General features: G+C 40.8%; 1 protein-coding gene and 1 long non-coding RNA gene across 4 annotated transcripts in view; both read right to left on the reverse strand.

The window, feature by feature from the left end:
* The window catches only part of LOC131420098 (uncharacterized), a 30,257-nt gene extending 29,618 nt beyond the window's left edge, over positions 1-639 (reverse strand). Inside the window, exon 1 of the long non-coding RNA XR_009223464.1 lies at positions 498-639. This is a non-coding gene — a long non-coding RNA (uncharacterized LOC131420098). The remainder of the gene's footprint in view (positions 1-497) is intronic.
* The window catches only part of SLC24A2 (solute carrier family 24 member 2), a 242,887-nt gene extending 220,178 nt beyond the window's left edge, over positions 1-22,709 (reverse strand). For all 3 annotated transcript variants that reach the window (XM_058565878.1, XM_058565877.1, XM_058565876.1), the window contains exons 1-2: positions 22,658-22,709; positions 19,699-20,782 (exon numbers count right to left, since the gene is read on the reverse strand). In XM_058565878.1, coding sequence (XP_058421861.1) covers positions 19,699-20,628 — 930 coding nt within the window. In that variant the 5' untranslated portion in view covers positions 20,629-20,782; positions 22,658-22,709. The remainder of the gene's footprint in view (positions 1-19,698; positions 20,783-22,657) is intronic.
* Between the last annotated feature and the right edge of the window lie 229 nt (positions 22,710-22,938).

A 22,938-nucleotide genomic window follows, 5' to 3' on the forward strand; every position in this document is an offset into this window, starting at 1 on the left:
AAAGTTGTACTGTACTTTGCAACTGGGACTATTTCATATAGAATTCTGACCTTCCCTTGTTTGTTTCCATTAAGTCTTTAATTAAAGAACAAACCAACCTAAGAGTTAGAATATAACAGTATTTGGAAACTAAATTCTCCTTGCTAAAAGGGAACAAGAGAGCATGGTTTCTTTCCATCAGCCCTTGGAACCAGAAAGCCCTGTGGGAGTAGCGTACACCTTAAAGGTCATTCAGTGGGGTTCAGTTGTGCACGTGAGACAACCCAAGGAGAGGGGAGACCCTTGTCAGGTTTGGTTTGTTTTTAATAAGGAAGATGATTATCCTTAAAGAGCACTATAATCCAATACCTCAAGAAAGTTATTTTACTCTCTACTAATCACTAGTCAATAATTAGTCTCTGTCAATAATTCCTGCTAACCAGACAAGTTGGAGCTAAAATACATCCTCCTGTTCTGCTCAGGTAAAATCCTCTGTTCTCCTTGACTCAGTAACTTACCCCACACTGCAATGCACCTTTCCTCTGAGGCTTCTGGGATAGGCTGTAAAAAGTGCTTGCACGGCTATTTTGTGTCAAGATTGCCCAGCAATCAGTATGCGGCCTATTGATTTATGAGAAGACACTCATCCTGCCAAGCAAAGGGAAATAAAGAACAATTAGCTTACCTTGAGGTCCTACTGTTTACAAAGAAGATCAAACAGCAGACAACTATAAACAGGCACCCAGACCTGGAGTACAAGGCATAACGCTTCTATTTAGCTTCTGATTCTGACTATGCCTGCCATATGGTAGCAAGTTGGCACAACTTAAATACCAGAGGACCTTGTTTTGAAATTCCACACCATGTCTGATGTGTCAGTGTAGGTGTCCAACTCACCAACAGATGGTGCCGAGCATTTTACCCATTAAACTCTATGATCTCTATAACCATTTAATAATGAGACTGGACCAGATAAGATCAGGGAGAAATTTTCATTCTGCACAGAGATTCTGCTGGCTTTTCAACTGCAAAGTGAATTTATAGATTAAAAGCCTCTGAAATTATCCCATAAAAACAGAGCTATAAGTAATATTCTTCAGTCAGTTCTGAAGAATAAAGTATTTGGAGGAAAAAGGCAGCAATATAGCCATATGGACACACTCGCTTGAATGATGAAAAATTGAGAATGTAGAAACAGATCAGTTAACATAATTGGTAACTATCTTTTTAAGGGAAAAATACTCTGGTTGCCCTTGGTTTGGTATCAATCATTCATTCATTGTTTACTGAGCACCTATTATTTGACAGGCACTGTTCTAGGCATTGGAGCTTCATGTGTGAACAAAATAAATTCCTGCCCTAATGAAGCTTATATTTCACTGACTTCTATGTTTCTACCATAGACCATGTACTGACATAACTGGGCTCCCAAGGGTGTGAGAAGGCCACTCCTTAGGCCCACTGAACTGCAGATAGGTGCCCCGCTCTATCCTGTTGTCAAGAAAATAATGTAGGCTTTTAAAATAAGATGAGTTAATGTTTATCAATCTGCTCTTGGCTTCCCAAGCAGTACAGATTTTTGTAATTCAATCTGAGCCACACAACTTTATTTTGTTGAACGTCACTCTGATTGATAGATGATTGTATTACTCATCAAAGCATTTTGCAATCAACTTTTGGAAATCTGTTGCTTCTTATTTTACTGAGAAAATAGAAACAAAAAGAGAACTTCCACGAGTCCCTCCAACACATTCACCCATTACCTGCAGCCGTGCAGCTACCCGGCTTGACCACTTACTAGGTGGTGCTCATCCAAGCCAACCCTTCATTTGAGTCAGGATCTCCCTCCCTTCCCCACTGACTCGAGGACACTGCCCCAGTCATTCTCTCCTCCTCGAATCATTGAATCTTCCCACTTTGCTGTGTCATTCCCTTTACCACACAAATGTGCTATGATTTTTCCACTTAAAAAACCCTCTTGACCCTACATTTTCTCACAGCTTGCACCCCATTTGTTTGTTCTCCTTTTCACATATCTCTAATTCCCATTCTCCCATTTCCTGAACCCACTTTACCCAGGTTTCCACCCCACCCACTCCACCAAAACTGGTCTTCTCAAGTCACCAATGGCCTCTTCACTGCTAAACTGATGTCCAGTTCTCTGTCCTCATCCTGCTTGGTCACCACTTGACCCAATCACTCTCTTCGTTAGATACTTTCTTCACCTGGCTTCCTCGGTCTCCAGGTTTCCTTCTTTCCTCAGGAGCTGCCACTTCTCAGGCTCCTTTGCTGCCTCCTCCTCATTTTCCTCCTGTCTCAACGCTGTAAACCTCAGGACTCAGGCCTTCCGTCTCTTCTCTTCTCTTACCTCACTCACTCCTAGGTGATTTTATCCAGTCCCATGGCTTTACACACTATCAAGAGTCTCATGATTTCTGAACTTGTATTTCTTATCTGAATTCCAGACTCATCTCCAACTGCCTACTCAACATCCCCACTTAGATGTTTAACTTCACCATTTGGATCTCAAACTGAAATCCAAAATTGAACTCCTACCTTCCACCTGAAACCTATTCCTCCTGAAGTCTTCCCCATTTCAATTTATGGCAATTCCACTCTTCTAGCTATTCAGGCCAAAAATCTTGATATCACCCTTGATTTCTCTCTTTTTATCACACCCTGGATCTAATCCATCAACAAATGCTGTTAGCTTTACCTCCAAGAAAATCCAGAATTTGATCACTCCTCACTGCCTCTGTTGTTACACGCTGGCCAGGCCACCATTATCACCCACCTGGATTACAGCACCAGTTATGTGAACATATAGGTCACTCCGCTCCCATCCTACAACCTGTCTCAACAGTTCCATTGCCAATAGCACAAGGCACACGGAACATGATTCAGACCTCTCTACATTTCTGTCGATATTATCAACATTAATTATTATATAACTTTCATGCTCACAGGTGCCATAAGAAGGTGAAGTACTCTGTTTTGAACCTACACTTACCCCACACAGATATATTTTTGTGTGATCTTATAGTTCTTAAAATTCTTGCTGCCATTGGCTATCTTACTGATGTGATCTGCAAGGTGCACTGCCCAGAGGTGCATGGTTGTGGGGTGAGCTGAGCCTGTGTTCCACACCAAGCCTTGAGTCCTGGTGGGCATTGTATTTGCCCACCCAGAGGAGATGGTACCTTTCTTTTTTCACAAAGATGCCTTCTGCTCATCACGTCTTGTACATATAGAGATGCCTACACTTGAGGGGACAGGGTGTTTTTTCTAATTGGTCTGCTCAGAACGGGGAGCCTTTTTAAATCTGCTTAAAGATAGCAAATAGGGCAGTAGCAGGCCTGGCTATCAGTGTGCACAGAGGAGTCTGTCCCGACTCAGAAGTCTACAAATCCCCTGTCCCATACAGACCACATTTGCTGCTTCTAATTTCTTTATGGGCAGGGAAACCAGGCAACCTAACTTATTTGAATTTTGTACATGATAAAATTAAACAGAGTCTTATAAAGAGTCTCAAGAAGTTGTTGTATGATTAAGAGCATGAAATTGAGAGCATTGATCTTCTGGCATATATTTGGCTGCTCAAAAGTCCTCCTGGATTTGGATCTTGGTTCTGTTCTGGACATCCGGATATGGGACTTCTGGATAAATGGAAGTTCTTGGGATTACAATCATACACAAATACAGATTGCCAGAAAGTGCTTTATTAATCTCTCAAGATGACTACATGAACATTTTTTCAAAATATTCACATTAGAGGAATCCTTTCTATAAAGACAATTTATTTGAACCCTACACTAAAAATGTGCTTGAAATCACTCTAATCCTACTTCCTAATATTCTCATTCATCACTTGCCTCTGTCTCTCTATGTCTGCAGTTTCATTTGAACATGGGCTCAGATAGTGATCCATTCCTGTCATCTCATTAATTATCACACTATCCTACGAGACAAGGGAAAAGCCATCTGCTCCTATTTCTTGATGTAGAAAATTGGGGACAGATAAACACATATATAACTCTTGAAATGTTGGAGCATTTACTGAGGTAGTAGAAACATAAAAATATTTTTAAGTAGGTGTCTAGAAACTAAAACTTAACAATGACCATCCAGCAAGTCAGTAAGATTCTCGGACAAGAATTTTTTCCCCCTGGACTGGTTAGGTTAAGGTTAAAAAGAGAGAAAAGTAGCTCATAGAACATAAAATACTAAATATTATTTTTTAAGATGGTTATAAAAACTCTTTAAATCTCTATAACCGAATTCTAGGACTTGAAGAATTCGTATAAGAGGCTCCATGCTGATAATATTTTTAAAACAAGCTATTCAACTACAGAAGGTTTGTCCTGTGATCCATATTTGCAAAAAACTGATCTGAAATGGTGGTATGGTACTCTAAGCACTGTTTTACTAAAAATAAATAACCAAAAACATGGACTGAGGCTGCTGAGAGAAAGGAAGCATTGCTCGGTAGTGGCATGCTGCAGAGATGCCGACGCAAGGTGACTATGCACTGAACATCACTGGCAATACCACTCATTTGGGGCTTGTCTTCCAGAGCCACAGTGAAGTGAGATAGACTTGTATTAATTTTTAGCAGTTTATGATTATCCACCAATGAAGCATGTGGTGCTATTTTCCAGGGCATTCAAATTCTTCCTCCGAAAGCACGACATTCTCTTGTCCTGTTCTATTTATTTTCCCTAAGTGTGTGTAGCTTGCAGAGCATTAACGTGCCAAAACATATGTTTCCTAAGCCTGTTCTCACATCTCACCTTCACTTAGACTTTCAAGGTCAGAGCTATTTGTGGCTCTCCACTTAATTGGACTTAAAATAAAAGGCAGCAGAAAACAGCAGATTTGTAACGGCCCTTCAAAGCAAGCCTCAAAAGAGCAGCCTGGCACATTGGAACCTATTTAAATAAATCAGCCTTGTTCAGGGCCACAAAACGCCATCCACCATGCCACCAGTTCCTGTGCAGCTGAAGCAAGCTAGAAGCAAGAGAGGCGGTGTTTCCTGAGTCCCTTGGAAACCACTGGAGCTTTGAACCAATTGTGCATTTTTGTACAAAGCATGATTGCTTAGATAAGCTCTCTTTACCCTCAGAGTGTGCTCATTAATCAGGCTTGTGCAATTACTGTTCATGCTAGACAATGATGGAGTAGATCATTACTGGTATTGTTATTATTTACTGTATATAGCTCCATACACTTACAAAGCCTTGTTCAAGATGGATGCAAATGTTCCCGGGGCCTGGAGTGGGAGGGGTTATATTTGGGGAGACGGGGTAGACAGGCAGGATCAGCCCAAAACCAAGATGTATAAAGCTAAGCACCACGGTCCAGACAGCAAAATGGCACATCTGGAAGTGAAGGACTGTGGCCCAACTGGGCTTCTGGGCAAGATGTAGGGAAGGGGGTTTGATGACAGGAAACTCTCTTAGATAATACAGAGAAGAGTGAGGAGTAGGTGAGGAAGGGTGATGTAGCAACCAGATGACAAGCATCCTAGGTCCAGTGTTCAAGTAGATTCATGTTCCCAGGTTCTCCATAATCAGGAAGTCCTGGACCCCAACAAACCTTGAATCCTCCTCCAGTCCTTAGCTTCTAGTGGATCGATCTTTTCTCAAGACCAACTCAAGGGAAGAGGCAGCGTTGGGGTTGGTCCAAGGCTCCCAAATCACTCTAGATACAAGTATGCCTAGAGAACAATATGGAACAGCTTGGAGACCCAGGGGTTCCCAGTCCAGGAGCTGTCCCATCTACAGAGCACATTCCTTAACAACCCACAGAATAGGAGAAAATATTTGCAAATAATACATATGGTAAGAGACTTGTATCCAGAATACATAAAGAACTCTTAAACTCAACAATAAGGCAAATAACCCAATTTTTAAATGGATAAAGGATTTGAATAGGCATTTCTCCAAAGAAGATATACAAATGGCTAATAAACTCATGAAAAGATGTTCAACATCATCATCCTTCAAGAAAATGCAAATCAAAATCACAATGAGATACTACTTCACATCCACTAGGATGAGTATAATCAAAAAGACATATAACAACAAATGTTGGCAAAGATGTAGAGAAATTGGAACGCTCATACATTGTTGATAGGGATGCAAAATGGTGCAGCCACTTTGGAAAACAGTTGGGCAGTTCCTTAAAATGTTAAACACAGAGTGAGCATATGACCCAGCAATTCCACTCTGAAGTGTATACCGAAGAGAACTGAAAACATATATCCACACAAAAACTCGTAAGCAAATGTTCACAGCAGCATTATTAATAATGGCCAAAAAGTGGAAATAACCCAAATGTCCATCAACTGATGAATGGATAAACAAAATGTGGTATATTCATACAATGGAATATTTGGCCATAAAAAGGCAACAACATAGATGAACCTTAAAAACATTATGCTAAGTGAAAGAAGCCAGACAAAAAAGGCCACATATTATATAATTCCATTTATATGAAATGTCCACAAGGGAAATCCTTAGCAACAGAAAATAGATTGGTGGCTACCAAGGACAGGGGGGTGAGAGAAATGGAGAGTAACTACCAATAGGTACAGGGTTCCTTTTCGGGCGTGATGAAATGTTCTAAAACTAAATAGTGGCGATGGTTTTACAACTCTGTAAATATATGAAAAACCACTGAATTGCACACTTAGGGTGAATTCTATGGTAAGTGAATTCTACCTCAAAAAAACTGTTATAAAGAAGTCAATAGAAAGAAACACTATATAATGCTAGAAGGCAAGGAGAACTATTTTGAGGCCACAGCTGGAGTGATCTGGCTTTTAGAATTGAGGGCCCTTACCTGTCGTGACACCCACACTTGCAAGCTGGGAGGACTGGAGAATTTCTAACGAATCCTGCTTCTTAAGTCGGAAATGTGTTGTTTGCCACTTGACTTTAATACATAAGCTACGACATTTTATGATTGATTCAGGCCCAGACCTTTTACCATGAACACTCATTACCACCACTCTCAAGGACGTTAAGTGTCCTTTGCCCTTTTACCCATGACATGGAGCCAGGCACCATATCCCGCAAATGGGGTTGGCTAGTCCCCAAGTCAAGGGGAGTGATTCAATCCAGAACAGAAAACAAAGATGCTGGCAAACCAACATCAGACACAGCCATGACTGGATGGAGCTGTGACAAGCTAAGATTAAATATTGACGATGTATGTAAGAAAAGAGTAAACACATTTTTAGGGCAGTGACAGGAGGGCTCGAGAGAATTTCATGGTCGAGTGAGGATCAGTTTCATGGTTAGAGAAACTGCTTTTCTCTTAATCCTCTGCAAGAACAGAGGGAAAGCAGGTTCAAGTCAGAACACTGAGGATTTGACTATTAGTGAGAGATAAGTCGGGGAACTGTACCTTCATCTAGCTGCACGGGAGGAACAGAGAAGAGGGCCTGGGAAGTGATGCAAAGTCTTGAGATGGCAGGAGGAAAACACACCACGGGGAGACAGGACTCAGGGAGAGCAGGCTAGTAGCACAGGGTAGGGACTCAAGGGAAAAAAACACTTTTCCTGTGCAATCTCATCAAAAACCACAGCCTCCCTATGAGGGAAATGCTATTATTTTTCTTAATTTGTGGAGAAACAAAAGTAAGTCCAGAGAGGTTAAGTAACTTGCCCAGGATCACACACCTAGGAGGGTTGCACTCTATCCTAGGCTTAAATAGTAATTCTATTGTGTTAACCCTTAACCATCATACTCTCAGAAAACAAAATCACAGGTTCCTGGAATGCACCAATGCTCGAGGCCTACCACAGGCCTGAAATAAAAGTGGTTCAACATCTATTTGATTGCTACCAGGCAGCAGGGCAAAATGACGCTGCCCCAGCCTACTTGAGTGGCAAGGGCAACAGATGACAGGTTCAAGCGGGAGGAACAGGGCTGCTGAAAGTGGAACCTGTGCTTCTTCCTGCAACCTGCCAGCCCAGCTCAACGTCCGTCAAGCAGCAAAAGAGAAAGTTATCTGCAGGGCACCAGAAACTCACTTGGCCCTTTCCAAGAAGGTCCTGTGGATGGATGTCAGGAAGCCCTCATTACCCCTCCAAAGGAACTGATCACTTTTAATTGGGTTTCTTAATTGGAAAAGCACTCTGAAGGAGGTAAGTTTAGGGCTTCATTACCAGACCACCTCTTCTGCTGGCCAGTCCATAATCACTGACATATACGGGTTTCTTTCCCACGAACAGGGAAGCACCGAGTTATCGGAGCTGGTGGGGACCTTGGAGATACACTAGCCGCCTCATTTTCAGAGGAGATGCTTGGGGCCAAGTGCCTGGATCAGGTTGGATAGGCAGTGTGTAGGATGAAAGGGCCTCCATCTCTCCAGGCTTGGTTCCTGCCAATGCAGCATTGTGAGTGCATCCTTTAAAGCTGTAAATATGGCATTACTACGGCCCGGTGCCCAGACCCTTTCCAAACCCACCAGTTTTTACCAGCACAAGAACGGTGTCTGCATCATTTGGTTTACAAATCCAGTCCTTCACAAAAAGGAAACCAACCTCATTGAAAAGCAGCTTCGACCTTCTCGCAAGGTTCTGCTTCTCTCTGATTTCATACCTCCCTGTTTCATCCACATTTCTTTTCCACCTGATGACGAGCTCATCAGGAACCAAGGATGAGTTGAGGCTCAGGGAACACACCGTGCTTCGATCTGCACCTTCCTTACCTTGCAATCCGTCTATGTCAGAGCCAGACAGGGGTAAGAAGCAAGGCCACCACCAGCCCAGAGGGCACATTTATTGAATTAAGAAAAGGTACTCCTTCCTCTGGGCAGCTACAGTCCCACACAAAAGCTCACTGCTTGTCCAGTAGAGTGATGTCTGGATTTCTGCCCCTATTCACCCCCTTAATCCGACAGATGTCCTTGTGCAGTGAACTAGCACAGTGCTGCGGGGTAGCCCTGCTAAAAGGAAGAAGGAGAAAAAAGAAATTTCTTAACATGGTATTATTATTATTTTTTTTTTTGGCGAGGAAGATCAGCTCTGAGCTAACATCCATGCCAATCCTCCTCTTTTTTGCCGAGGAAGACCTGCCCCGGGCTAACATCCGTGCCCATCTTCCTCTACTTTATATGGGACGCTGCTACAGCATGGCTTGACAAGCGGTGCATCAGTGCGTGCCCAGGATCCGGGCCTGAGAACCCCAGGCTGCCGCAGCGGAGCGTGCGCACTTAACCAATATGCCACCGGGCGGGCCCTGAACATGGTATTTTTTAAAACTCAGGTCACAACTCATTGGTGGGTCATGAAATTATTTTAGAGGGCAGAAACTAGTATTTCTAACAGAAGAGAAAATATAAGAAACACAAAAGTGCCTCACACTTAGATTTTATTTTTATATGTATATGTAAATATATACATATGGATGCATATGTGCATGCGTGTGTATATACCAGGTAGAGATGTAAAATATATTTCTTAGTGGGGGTCGTGGTGAAAAATATTCAAAAGTCATTGACTTGACAGAGGCTAATATGAAACGTGAATCTAATTTGGAGGTTTGCTTTGTCTTTATTCCCAACTGTCCAGTGGAAAGCACTAAGGCAACGAGCACACATTTAGAGTCAGACAGACTCAGTTCAAATGCAATTTAATACCACTAAATTTGGACCTTAGGCAAACATTTATGTTTTCTGATCCTTAGATTCTTGATCTGCAGGTGGAGATGATATCTATTTCAGAGTGTTGATGCGGTAAGGACCTGGTATTACCATGTCCAGTTTTCAGATCTCTCCCTTCTCTCAACTTTGGAGAGACCAGCAGAGACCGGCAGCCCAGGGACACACATGCAGCTGCCAAGGAGGGTTTTCACTGCAGAAGCCACAGGTGCTGAGGAGGTCTACAGTCCTGCAGTAAACTTGAACGACCTTCTCCCATGCAAGAGGAGAAATTGTTCTCCTGTCCATCTGGAAGAGCCACCTCCTTCAGCATGCTTACACTAAAATTACGGCTTGGCCAACCCAATCAAATCATTTGAGTGAAACTACCACATGTAAGCCAGTTTAGGGAAAGAGTTTGGTGATCTGGGTATGCTTAGAGTCTGGTCTTCTATTTTAGGTGAATGTGTTAGGTTATTACTTTGATGTGTTGGAGGATTAGAGCATAGTAAGTATTAGAGCTTCCGAGGACAGAAATGACAAGCTGAAAGCAATCTTTCAGGTCATCTAGGTCAAATCTCTCATTTTCCAGATGAGGAAACTGAGGTCCTAGGAGGTACATAATCCCCCGAGGTCACATGGCTGAGGGCACCTGGGAGTCCCTGGGAACCTCATTTCTAAAATCCTGGGTCACAAAGCCTCCTTCTTCAGAATAATTCATCCTTTGAAATAAAATCATAAAAATCTCCTGGCTTTACTCAAGTGTGGAAATGTGGGGAGGGATGGCAGCTAAAGTTAGTGATTCTCAGCATATATTTGTAAGAGATCTTTGAGTCATCCAGCAAACTTTAGAAATGACACAAAGGACATATAGGAAACTGACAATCTATAAATGAAAAATTTAATTCTCAGTAAACATATTTTTCAACACTCAACCTCCCAATTAATCAAAGAAATGCAAATTAAAACAATAAAATGCTGTTTCACCTATGAAACTGGAAAACATTAAAAATTATAATAGTCAACACTGCCAAGGATATAGCAATATAGCAGAAACTTTAAAAAGCTCATAAACTTTGATCCAGAATTTCTGCTTCTCCAAAATCAGAAATTCATATGTAAGGGTATTGGTTGTAGCATTTTTTTATAGTAGTGAAATATTACAACGATTTATAATATGAAAGTGACTTTCTATTTTATCATAATGCTAAACACTGAATTTTAGAAGAACATTTAATGACATGTGGAAATGCTCATAATAAGCCAAGTTAGAAAAAATTTAAAATGGTATATAGTCAATATAAGTTTAAAATTGTGCACCTCCAATATCTTTCCAATTTATTTAGATATACAGTATATATGTGAATGTGTGTATGTGTATGTGAGAAAAGTCTGGAAGAATACATGCAAAAATGTTCATAGTTATTTTTGGATGGTGCAATGGAGAGATTATAGGCTATTTTAAATTTTCTCTTTTTATTTTTCTGTGTTTTTATAATCTTATACAATGACTATATTATTTTTAATATCTGAGAAAAATATTATTTAAAAAACAAATCTAGATTTTAAAGTGGCCTCATATAACTTTCTGTTAGAATTGCCTCTTAGAATTGATTTGACTCAAAATTTGTCATTGGTAGGATTTATTGATGCGGAGCTTTAATACAATGGTCAGGCTGTATTAAACATTCTGAGAATATACAATTAAAATTCCATATCAGTGTCCCTTGTCATATGCATTATCTTTTGACAAATCCAAAGTCTGAAACATATTTTCTGGCAATATAATAGATTAAACATTCAGAGAAACTCTTCTCAGTACTTTACAACCCCAAATGTTGGATATTGTATTTTTTAATGTATTTAAAATCACCAAACTATGTTAGTGAGGAATTAGGGATTTCTTAGAACCCAGAACATCAACTAAGCACAAATTCAGAGAGGTCTGTATTGCTTTGCCTTCGAGGTATTTGTCATTCCCCCACGGCCAGAGACTTGGTTTTTAGAAGCTACAAATATGAGGCCTGAAAAGGAGGTAGTTTAGAGCCCTCCTCACCTGATAAGTTAGAAATCCTAAAGGGCTGGCACTTTCAGTGGGTGAATAAGGAAAAACAATCTGCCTAGCAAAAGGAAATAGTAGGATGTGCCTATTTTAGTCTTGGTTTTGAGTGGAACAGAAAAAAAGAGAGAGAGAGAAATAAAAGAGTCTCCTTTAAGAATTTCTAACCACAGGTTCACTCACATGGGTTTGGAGTCTGAATTCACATCACCTAGCTAGAAAAAAGTCAAACACTTTGGTTAGAATGGTCTCGAGTTGGTTGAGCTCCCAGGCACTTGACAGAATATAGTTCTCTCTGGAGGAATACACTTAAAATCAGGCCTCGACAACTTCCCACAGGTAAAGTTCCAAGGGACACGAGTTCAAAGTTTTAAAAGAACTCACTAAATACATAAAGAAGCATGATCAAGAATCAATAAAACAATAAAACTAGACCTGCAAGAATATGGGCACCAGAAATATCAACTATGAAATATAAATATAAATATATTTAACATGTTTAGAGAAATAAAAGAAGGCATTAAACGATGAAGGAATAAGAAACGATGAAAATCAACCTGAAGGACATGAAAAAGAGCCACAACACCTTCTAGAAATAAAGAATATAATAGTTAAAATTGGAAACTCAACAGATGAGCTTTAGAGCAGATTAGACAAAATTGAGGAGAAAATTGGAAACTAGAAGGCAGATATAAAAAAATGACCAGAATGTGGGAACACAGATAGAGAAAATGAATAGTTAAAAGACATGGAGGATAAGTTGAGATGGTACAACATCTATCTAATCAGAATTCTAGAAGATTATAGGAAGAATGAGGTAGAGGCAAAATTGGTGGAAGGTACTAATCCTCAAATTCAAGAAGTGTAATGAATCAGAAATAGGGGATAAATAAGTTATTTATAATAACACACGACATAGCATAAGGAAAATGCTGAACACCAAAAACAAAGAGAAAACCTTAAAAGTAGTCAAAGAGAAAAGACAGATTTCTTACAAAGGAGAAACATTTACACCAATAGCAGTCTTTTCATCATCCAAAATGGAAGTCAGAGACAGTGGAATATTATTTTCAAAGTAGGAAGAGAAAATAATTTTCTACCCACCAAAACTATCTTTCAAGAACAAAAGTGAAACACATCTCTAAGCAAATAAAAATCAAGAGCATTTACTCTGAACAGATTCTTGCTAAAGGAACTTAAAAAGAGTGTAAGTCAGTAGAGGAAAAAAATCATAGAAAAAAGATCTGATATGAGAAAAAGAATGAGGAGGGAAAAAACTGGTAAAAGTGTGGATAAATCTTAAAACATTTATGGTATAATGACAATGTCTAATTTGTAGGGTTAAAAAAGTGAAGCTTCTACCTCAATAAAGCTGTTATAAAACATCAAGGTAGAACTTAAATCATGGACTTCGAATCATATACCATGAGGAAGAAGTGACTGAGTTAAAATGTTCTAAGGTCCATAGGTTGTTTAGCAGGAGTGTAAAGATATTAATTAACTTTATACTATGTAGAGTTAAACATAAATGTTAAAATTTTTAGGGTAAACACAAAAAGAATAGAAATAGGGTGTAGAAATTCCAAACAATTAATGGAAAGAACAGATTTAGGAAAAAAAAATCCAAAAGAAGGCAAGAAAAAATTCTAAAAGGAAAGATCCAAACAAACACAAAGTATAAAATAGCATGAAAGAAGAGAATCCAAATGTAACAGTAATCAGAATCAATGTAAATAAACTACACTTTCCAGTTAAAAGATAATGATTGTCAAACAGAATTAAACAAAATGCCACTATATTCTGTTTACTAGAGACTTATTGTAGTGTAAGCCCTGATAGTTGTTTTTTTCTCTTTTGCAATGCAAGTGCCTAACTTAAGCTTTGATTGCTGAGGCATCCACTTCAACGATGGCTCTCTCAGATAAACACGTTGCCAGCCACATGACTAGACAAAGAGCCAGGCCGCCTCCCCCCACTGAGTCTCCTTTGTTTTAGAGATCTTGGTTGATTTCAATAACTGGCCTTTTCGGCCACTTGTTTTTTCTCTCCCCGCTTTAAATTCCAACTCTTATGTTTTAAATTCACCAGTAGAGAGTGAGCCTGCAAAACCCAAGGCCCCCATCCTCAACCTCAATAAAAGCTGAACCCCAGGCCCATGCGCTCTTTCTCTCTCTCTCTCCCCATGACCTCACCGTGTGGCCCCAGGTGTGCTGTTTAATTTCCAGGTCCTGTAAGTAATAAACCTTTATTTTTTCAAAGTTTCCTGACGGTTATTGCTGAAGGGCATCTTGCAATCACAATAAGAACGAAAAGGGCTAGTCCAGCCATAACACTGATTATTGATAGGCTGAGATGGGCACAAAACATTTGTCTAAAACAAAAGAAGATTGAACGTAAAAGAATGGAAAAACTAAACCAGCCAAATCCACACTGTGGATGTACCTGTCTCCTCAACAGCCAGAAAGCATCTTAACATAACAATACCGTTCCTTGTTAAAGTTAAAATACAAATTATCTGGTTCTACCAAAAAAAGGGGGGTGGAGTGGTAGAGAGGAAAAGGAGAAAGGAGAAAGGGAGGGAGGAAGGGATGTCATGGTAACTCTTCGCTCTCAGCACTGCCAGAAGGATTCACAAAGTTTAGGTCCCCTCTGGCTAGAGAAACCAGAGTAGCCAGCGGAACAGCCAAGGGCAATCTGAACTCTGTGTATTACAATACACTGGGCATTCTGGGTCTCTAAAAATGCCTTGTTCACTCTCTAAATCACATGCAGTAACTGAACAGTTTGCTTTTATATAAGTAGAGGGAAAGAAAAAAAGAAAAATAGCCCCGTGCTGTATCCCTGGATAAACGCACATACTCGCAATATTGTGATTTATAAGAAATATACATTTGGTCATTCAGATAACCAAAATATACTTCTCATATATATTTGTTTTTTGTCCACAGTTCCTGGGTCACAGCTTCCAAAAATCCTTGGAATTTCCAAAGTGATGAGACTGATAAAGGTATCTTTTGTTATGTTAGTGAGGGGACTTTTGGAAAGCACCTGAGGATGGGGGCTGGTTGCCAACAGAGCCAACCATGTGATTAGAGGGTTGGACCTTTCAGTCCTATCCCCTGGCCTCTGGGGTGAGGAGAGGGGCTGGAGGTCGAATCAATCGCCAACAGCCAATGATTTAATCAATCATTGTAATGAAGCCTCCATAAAACCCCAAAAGGATGGGGTTCATGAGCTTCTGGGTTGGTGAACACATGGAGGTGCTGGGAGAGTAGCATGTCTGGAGGCTCTGCACCCTTTCCCTAAGCCTTGCCCTATGCATATCTTCCATCTGGCTATTCCTGAGTTATATTCTTTTTTAATAAACCAGTGATCTAATAAGCAAAACGTTTCTCTGCGTTCTGTGAGCCACTCTAGCAAATTAATCAAACCCGAGCAGGGGGTCATGGGAACTTCTGACTTATACCCAGTTGGTCAGAAGTACAGGTAACAATCTGGGCTTTTGACTGGCATCTGAAGTGGGGGGTGGGGGGTGGGCAGTCTTGTAGGACTGAACTCTTAACCTGTGGAATGTGATGATATCTCCGGGTAGACAGTGTCAGAATACAGCTGAATTCTGAGACACCCTGCTGGTGGTCTGAGAATTGCTTAGTGTTGTGTGGGAAGCACTCCCCCAAACACACACACTAGAATTGGGCCCAGGAACCTCAAAGAATACTATACATTCACAGGCATCTCGTCATTTAAGAATTTTAATGCCTAAATTTTCTTTATTTTGAGAAGCAAAGAGAGTTCCCAAGTCTATCGAGTAATACTATCCTTTGATTTATTATAAGGACAATCTTACCTTACCTTCTTTGAAGTTTGTACGTTAATTTTACTAATTTATTAAATAGGTTTGGAGAGGGAATAAAGGTTGAATTTATAACATATTCTGTGTCTTAAGCAAGCTTGGGACTATTCATTTGTATTTATATAATTTTGTATGGCTTAGCATCTTATCAGAAATACTTTACGAGGAATATTTATAGTATTGTTTCGATTCCAGTTTTCCCATGAACATGAATAATAATTTGAATTGCAAACACTCTGTTCACAAACAACTTTTCAAGAACACACAAACTGAATAAAGCAAGGCACACCTAAATTACTAAGGAGGCTGCTCTTCAACTATCCAGCTTTAAGCATCTTTATTTAGACCATTCCCTTCATTAGAATCGGGCTGACTTGCTGTCAGATTACAGTGCCAAGTCTAAGAAGAAGTTAAATACCATGGACAGCTGCTTTCTAGGCCAACGACAGCCTAGCATCATCACAGATCAACGGAACTCAGCAGCCCGGCCAGGCGCACAGCGAAATGCACCAGATGCCCTGAAATTCCCCTACTTCCCATCCTGCAGCATTCAAATTTATTCCTAACCAGCTATGGAGAGGTTTTTAGAAGACAGTCTCAATCATTTATAAATAAAAATATCCTTACAACAAAAATCTCTGCTTAGCATAGACATTTCTAAACTGCAGCTAATGGCCTACTTATTTCAAGCAAAATTCTGCACAATAAAATTTCAGAACAACAAAGCATTTGGAGGTTTCCTTGGAGTTTATGATAATATGTGGCCTGCATATATTCACTGTATGTGAACTAGGGCTTATAAATATTACAATACAACAAATATTATATGCCCCTAAGAAAGACAATGGTCTGCTTAACTCAGTGATTCACTGACATGAATTCCAATCTTCAAGGAATGCTTTGAAATTCTCGAATTTGAAATAATTATTCTGAATCACTTTTCTTTTAAGAATGAAAGATAAAAGGAAGGGAATGAACATTTTTTAAGTAACCCACATTTGCCAAGGACTATGTTAGCTGCTTCACATTCATGTTCTTCATTTAATAATTTTCCCAACTTCAGGTATTATTATTTTCATTTTCCAAATTAGGAAACTGAGGTTCAGAGTTTATGTGTCTTCTCTGGGGTCACAGGGCTTATTACACACCTGGCTTAAAACCTTTTTCCCCTGAGTCAAAGCCCAGGGTCTCTTCACCATGTCATGACACTACACAACTTTTTAAAGGATAATATTATCACTAAAAGAAATAATAAAAATGACAAATAATTGTTCACAGGGTAGCACAATTAAACAAAACGAGAAACTATTACTTTAACTATGAAAAAAATACCAGTTCACATTTTTCCATGCTTCACAGTTGCTCCATGATATACATCATCAATAATAAACCCAAATTAAGATTTTCAAGTTGTCTATGAAGCAAGTAGTTTCAAAGATAGTTCACTGCCTAGAGCCCAGCAGTTGATGATCTTTTAGCAAGAACCATTGATAATTTGCACAAGAAGATCTAAAATACATTTCTTCCACTTTCCCTAACTCCTCTGCCCCATAATTGTGCAAATAAGACAATGAGGTGGCTTTGCATGAAAACATGCTTAGCACGCTTCCTAAATTCTTGTACAGCACGTTCCCCTCTATGAAGACTCCACTGAAGGATGCCTTTGGCTTAGGGTCTCTTTTCTGAGTGTTCTGATGACGTCAGAAGCACCAGCTTCCATATGAAAAGTGGGGTACACAGCCAGAAATCAACTTTGCAGATCAGGGAACTAGACGGCCACACTCGAGGACTCATCCGACTCTTAGGGACACCTTACGTTCAGTGTGAGAGCAAAACCTCCATAAGATTCTGAAATTAGGCGTAAGATAAAGACCAATTGCTGGCAAAAAAAATTTTTCCAGCCATAATTCAAAAGTGAAATTGGCAAGGTGAAATTTCCTGAAGGAAATCACACATCATTACATACTATTCCACCTAAAAATATATAACCGTGTTATAGCATTTTTGAGGAATATCAAACAAGACATAGCAATGTTAAAAAATTTTGTTTCCATGATAATTTATAGTTCAAACTAGTTATTGAATGCCAAAAAAAAAATAGTAATGATTAAATAAAATAAACTAAAGCTATTTGGTGCTAAAAGGAAAATAATACAATGAACCCATTTTAGGGGAAAATTAGAAACAGGAGAAATAGTCATGAATATAATCTGCTTTCTTTTTTAATTAGGTAAATCCAGAATTTCCAAATTTAAAAGATGCAGAATATTAAGCCTAGCACAAAATTATGGATATGAACAACAACTGTTCAGGTTGTCAGCCTAAGTTGTTGACTTTTAAATTACCATAAAAATGACATGACAGTCACCTAATATAGTAGGTAAAAATCCTAAAAATCCAGAGCTACTTTAATAAATGGCTTATAATTGATTAAATACTGTTTATAAACCATATTTAAAAAGTTATTCCCAAATGCACGAAACCAGCTCTCCCCACACCCCCCAAATCAGAATACAGAATACCCCTGCAATCTTAAAGACACCATTGGATGGCTCTGCAAATTCCTTTTTCATAAATGTTGCCAACATAACCTTCAGCCAAGTCTGTGTCTAAGTTTGAAGTTCCACTGTGGTGTAACAAAACAAAAAAGGATTCAGTTCTCAAAAAGACTTTTTACCCTTGATGTGCCCAGGATATTTATAAGACACCAAATCATTTCCTTGCCTCTAAAAAATATGCCTTTCCCTTGGTAATTGTTCAGTACTCTGATTGGGATAAACACATAGACTGTTAATGCAAACCACTCAAACTAGCAGTCAGGCTTGAGGAGAGGGCTTGAGAGATCATCCTTTTGATTACAAAATTGGAGCAGGGAGAGGGGTTCCAAGGATGACCCTGTCTTATGCCCTCATACACTCAGTTCTCACATCTGAATGCCTGTTTGCCATGTATCCTGCTAAATGATTTTTTTTATTAGTTTCTAACAAACAACCACACACTGAGTGAAATGTTAGAAAAAATATAGGACAAAACATTTCTCTTTTGCATATCATAAATGGAAATATTACTAATGGTTTTTTTCTGCACTTTGCTTCCATCCATAAATATGATAGATGGCTATGAAACTTGAACATAAAGGAATTATGCTAAATTAATATAATTTTTTTCCATTCTGGACAACATATCTCACCCTCTGCTCAACATCTGTTTTTTGCACACATGAGAATTTTCCCAGATGCTAGTGAGAAAATTCTGCATATGTGTTTTGGTTTTCTGTTTAAAATCACATTCAGAGACAACATTCCAATGTTAGGATATAAATCAGAACTGTATTACTATACTTACAAAATGTTATTGGTGTTGCTTATCCATTATTTTAAAAAGTTAGTTTATATTTTTGTAGATCAATTTTTTCTAAGCTCTTTACCAATCTGCTCACCACCTAAGTGGTGAGATGGCCACTATTGTCATTAAAACTCCCTCAAATTCTACCTTAAAAATATTTGGGGCATACAAAATGGGCCATCGAGCTATAGAGGCAGGAAGCAGGACTTGCCAGTGATGCTCTTTAATGAATCCTGATCAGTTCCTGGTCAAGAGATCTGAGGCATTATTGTGTGATCCAGAAGAATAGCTGTGACCCACTGTAACGACCAGTCCTGCTAGGCTCCAGGCTGCTGACTTAAAGGTACAGCTCTGGTGAGGTGACACAAACAAATATTTCCCCTAAATACCTTTAAAGAGATGGTTCTTGATAATTGTCACACACCCATTTTAAATTTAAAAAAAGCCCTGCCACTTGCTAGGCACACACATACTTTTCCATGAAAATTAAATTGCTCACAAAATAGTTATGCCTCCTTTCAGAAAATAAGAGACAACTGCTGAGTCTGCTCTGGGATGCTTACGTAACCTATATTTACCAACCTTTCACTCTGAAGCAAGTAGCTTGAGAATCTAGGAGACACCCGCAAGAATACCCCCAAATTATTTTTCCCACCATCATGTTATTCTGGCTATCACAGACCTGCAGAAAGAAGTCTGCTATCCACTACAGCCCAAAACACCATCACATTAAAAAAGTGGCAGATCTCAAAAACATAAGAATTCAGAACTATGGTCGAGAAGAACATTAAATAAACAACCACCACCACCAACCTTTGCTTGTGCCTCTGGCGCTGTCGCCTTGATGACTTTATTGCGATTGATCATTTGCTTCACCCATCTTTCTACTTGGACGTTGAATTTCATGAAAACCACATAGCCAAAATAAGCTGTTAAGAGAAGTAAGCTTTCCCACCACATGATGACATTATCCAGGAAAAATATGATCAGCATGATCAAGTCAACGATGTAGAAGGACACGTCCCGAAAGAGCGGCCACCACGTCAGGTTTAAGATTTCTCTAGAAAACAGAGCACACATGCCAATAACAAAGAGGATATTGAACACTGCTGATCCCACGATTGTGCCTATGCCAACATTGCTGTGAGCAATGAATACCCCTATGAGAGATGTGAAAAGTTCTGGGGCTGAGCCCCCTGCAGCCATAAAGGTAGCTCCAGCCACATCATCAGAGATGCCCAGTTTTTCAGTGATGACAGTCAAAGAAGGAACAAAGAACTCATCACAGACAATGGCTAAGGCTATGAACATGTAGATCATTCCAATGACGTGGAGAATGATGGCGCCTTTTCTTCGCTGCTCGAGGGAAAAGATGTCTCTTGGGTAGTCTCCTTGGGCGTGATCTGTATTATTCTCAGATTTGTCTTCCTGAGAAAGAGGTGGCTGTGGAGTATAATCCCGAATCTTGTCATTTAAATCTAAGAGAGTTCTTGGACGGTAACTGTGTGCTACCCCAGGGCCACTTGCACCATTACCCTCTCCTGTGCTCTGTGTCTCTGTCTCAGAAAAGGCACTGATTGAAAATGGCACAGTGCTAATGGCTACCAGGCCCATGAAAAGGCCTAAGATTCGAATTAACTTCAGTTTTTTCCTGACATTATAATGTCTCCTGTAGCCAGATGGTGACTTATCTGAACACCATTTCTCAAGGGAAGTGATGGCTGTGCTTTGGTGCAGATCCATCCTGGGGCTTCTGGTGGATGTGGTGGTCTTCAAATTGTAGACTCAACCAGATGGTTCTTTCATACTTTTCCTCACTTTATAGTTAACGGTGCTTGTGGCGCACTTCCACAATCAGGGATTCTTATGCTTCACAGGAAATATTTCGACATTTACACTTAAATAAAAATAAAAACGAGGATAAGTCAATCATAAAATCATATGTCTTTTTTACAAAAAGAAAACTTTGCAGATATGATAAAGTCCTATCCTGTAGCATTGCAACCTTGAGTAAGTTAGGTTACTCCTCCATGCCTCAGTTTCCCCATTTCAAAAATTAGGACAATTACCACCAAGGATTGTTTTGACGATAAGAAGAGTCAAAACACATGAAGCACCAAGAGTAGGATGTGGCACATAGTTGGCACTTAGGATAATATATGTATGAACTCAAACATTTTGGTAAATCCAATGGTAGATGTAGACAACGTACATCTAAGTATAAAATTTTATAGATGAAAACCTATCAGTTTATTCCACCTGAAATCATGTACAAATAACCTCTCAGTGCTAAAAAGATACCACTTCTTTTAGAACTATCCATGTACTTGACAACCAACAATTATTCATTGTGTTTTCTTTTAGTCCAATTATATAATTCTAGTGGCAGGCGCATTTTTCTATTTAATCTATCATTTGGAAAGGGTTGAGTGTTGGCTGAGGTAGTAATCTTTTCCTGCACACATAAAGATCTCAGGATCTTATTATGAACAGCCTCTTCTACATTAGATGCAAAAAAAGTAGCCCTTTAAAAGTTTAAGTTTACAGAAGAACCTTCTGGTGACATGAACACTGTCTTCCCTAAACATCTAGGCATTGCTTCCAGCTCAAGCTTATTTTTAAAAACAACCTTTACTCATATTTAAAATAGGCAACTTAGTAAATCAAACAACTCCTAACAAGTAGGCTATTTCAAGAGACCAAATGTGGATTTCATAAACAATATGTAAGTTGCAGCAATACCTCTGTCCACAAAATCTGCCAAAAATAGTCCCGGCACTGACTCTTCTAGTAGCTTAGATATCCAAGCAGTTGTCATTCTCTTTTCCACAGAGGAGATGGGTAAAATACCCAGACACGACAGCTGATATTCTGAAGGTTCCTCTTTTTAATTTTCTTTGAAAACACTGTTTAAGTTTTTTTCCCCCCATATCAACGATTTCATTTTACAGACATTCGTTGAGCTCATCTCAGGTGTAAAATAAGCTAATTAAACACATGCCACTTAAACACTGAGATTAGCTGGAGCTCAGGTTTGCAGAGCAGAGCAAGGGCACAAAGGCTGAGAGCCTGCTACTCCTGAGATAAACCCAACCCATCACAGAGATTCCCGGCTGGCTGCAGATGTCGACGCTTAGCACGAGCGATTATGCGACTCACAGCGCGCCGGGATTGTCACAATGCTGGGCCGGGGCAACTGGCAGGGACGGACTCAACTCCCAGAGCGCGCTCCCGGCTCCAGCCTGAGCCAGCCTCGACCTGCAAACCCACCACTGCGCTCCCTGGACGCTGCCTCCGCCGGCGAAGCGCACCCCCAGCCGCGCCCCAACTTTGCCTTGTGTGGTCCCAAACTTTCCCTGGTGGGTTAATAGGGAAATAAAACTAAAGGACAGACGCCCCACTAGCGAGCCCGGAGCTGGGATGCAGCCTGGGGAGGCGCTTGGCCCGCATCTCCCCGAATCTTTTGTGGGTGGGTAGGGGAAGGGAGCTCCCCTCTGCGCATCTCCCCCGACGGCAGGCCCTGCCCCGGGCCCCCGACCCCGAGCCGGAAGCAAGGGCGATTGGGGTGGGAGAAGCGGGGGCTCGAAAGCCGCACCCCGGAGCGGAGAGAGTTGGCTAACTCCTTGCGGGGCCTGGGGCACCCACGTCCACCGCGGAGCCACCTGTGAGCCTGCGGCGCGGCAGCGGGATGCGCGCAACCGGGATCCGGGGACAGCGACCACTGAGGCCACCAAGCCTGGCGGCTGGCGGGGGCTCGGACGCCCTCACTTACCGGGATCCGCCAGGAGGACGCGCACACGGCGGGGGCCCGAGCGCGGCCCGCCGCTCCGGTCCGCCGCCTTCTCCGGCCCTCCGCCTCCCCGCTCCGAGGCCCGGGCACCGGCTGCGGCTCGCGCTCGCCGCCGCTCTCGCCGGCCGGGGCTGCGCTCGGGAGGAGACTGCGCCGCGGCGAGCCCCGCGCGCCGCCTCCGGTGCTGCCCGGCCCCCGCCGCCCCTCCCTCTCGGCTCCGCGCCCTCTGCTCCACGCCTCCCGGGCGCAGAGGCGACGCCGGC

Source organism: Diceros bicornis, chromosome 22 (genome assembly GCF_020826845.1).
Source record: "Diceros bicornis minor isolate mBicDic1 chromosome 22, mDicBic1.mat.cur, whole genome shotgun sequence".
In the NCBI taxonomy this organism is placed as follows: Eukaryota; Metazoa; Chordata; class Mammalia; order Perissodactyla; family Rhinocerotidae; genus Diceros; species Diceros bicornis.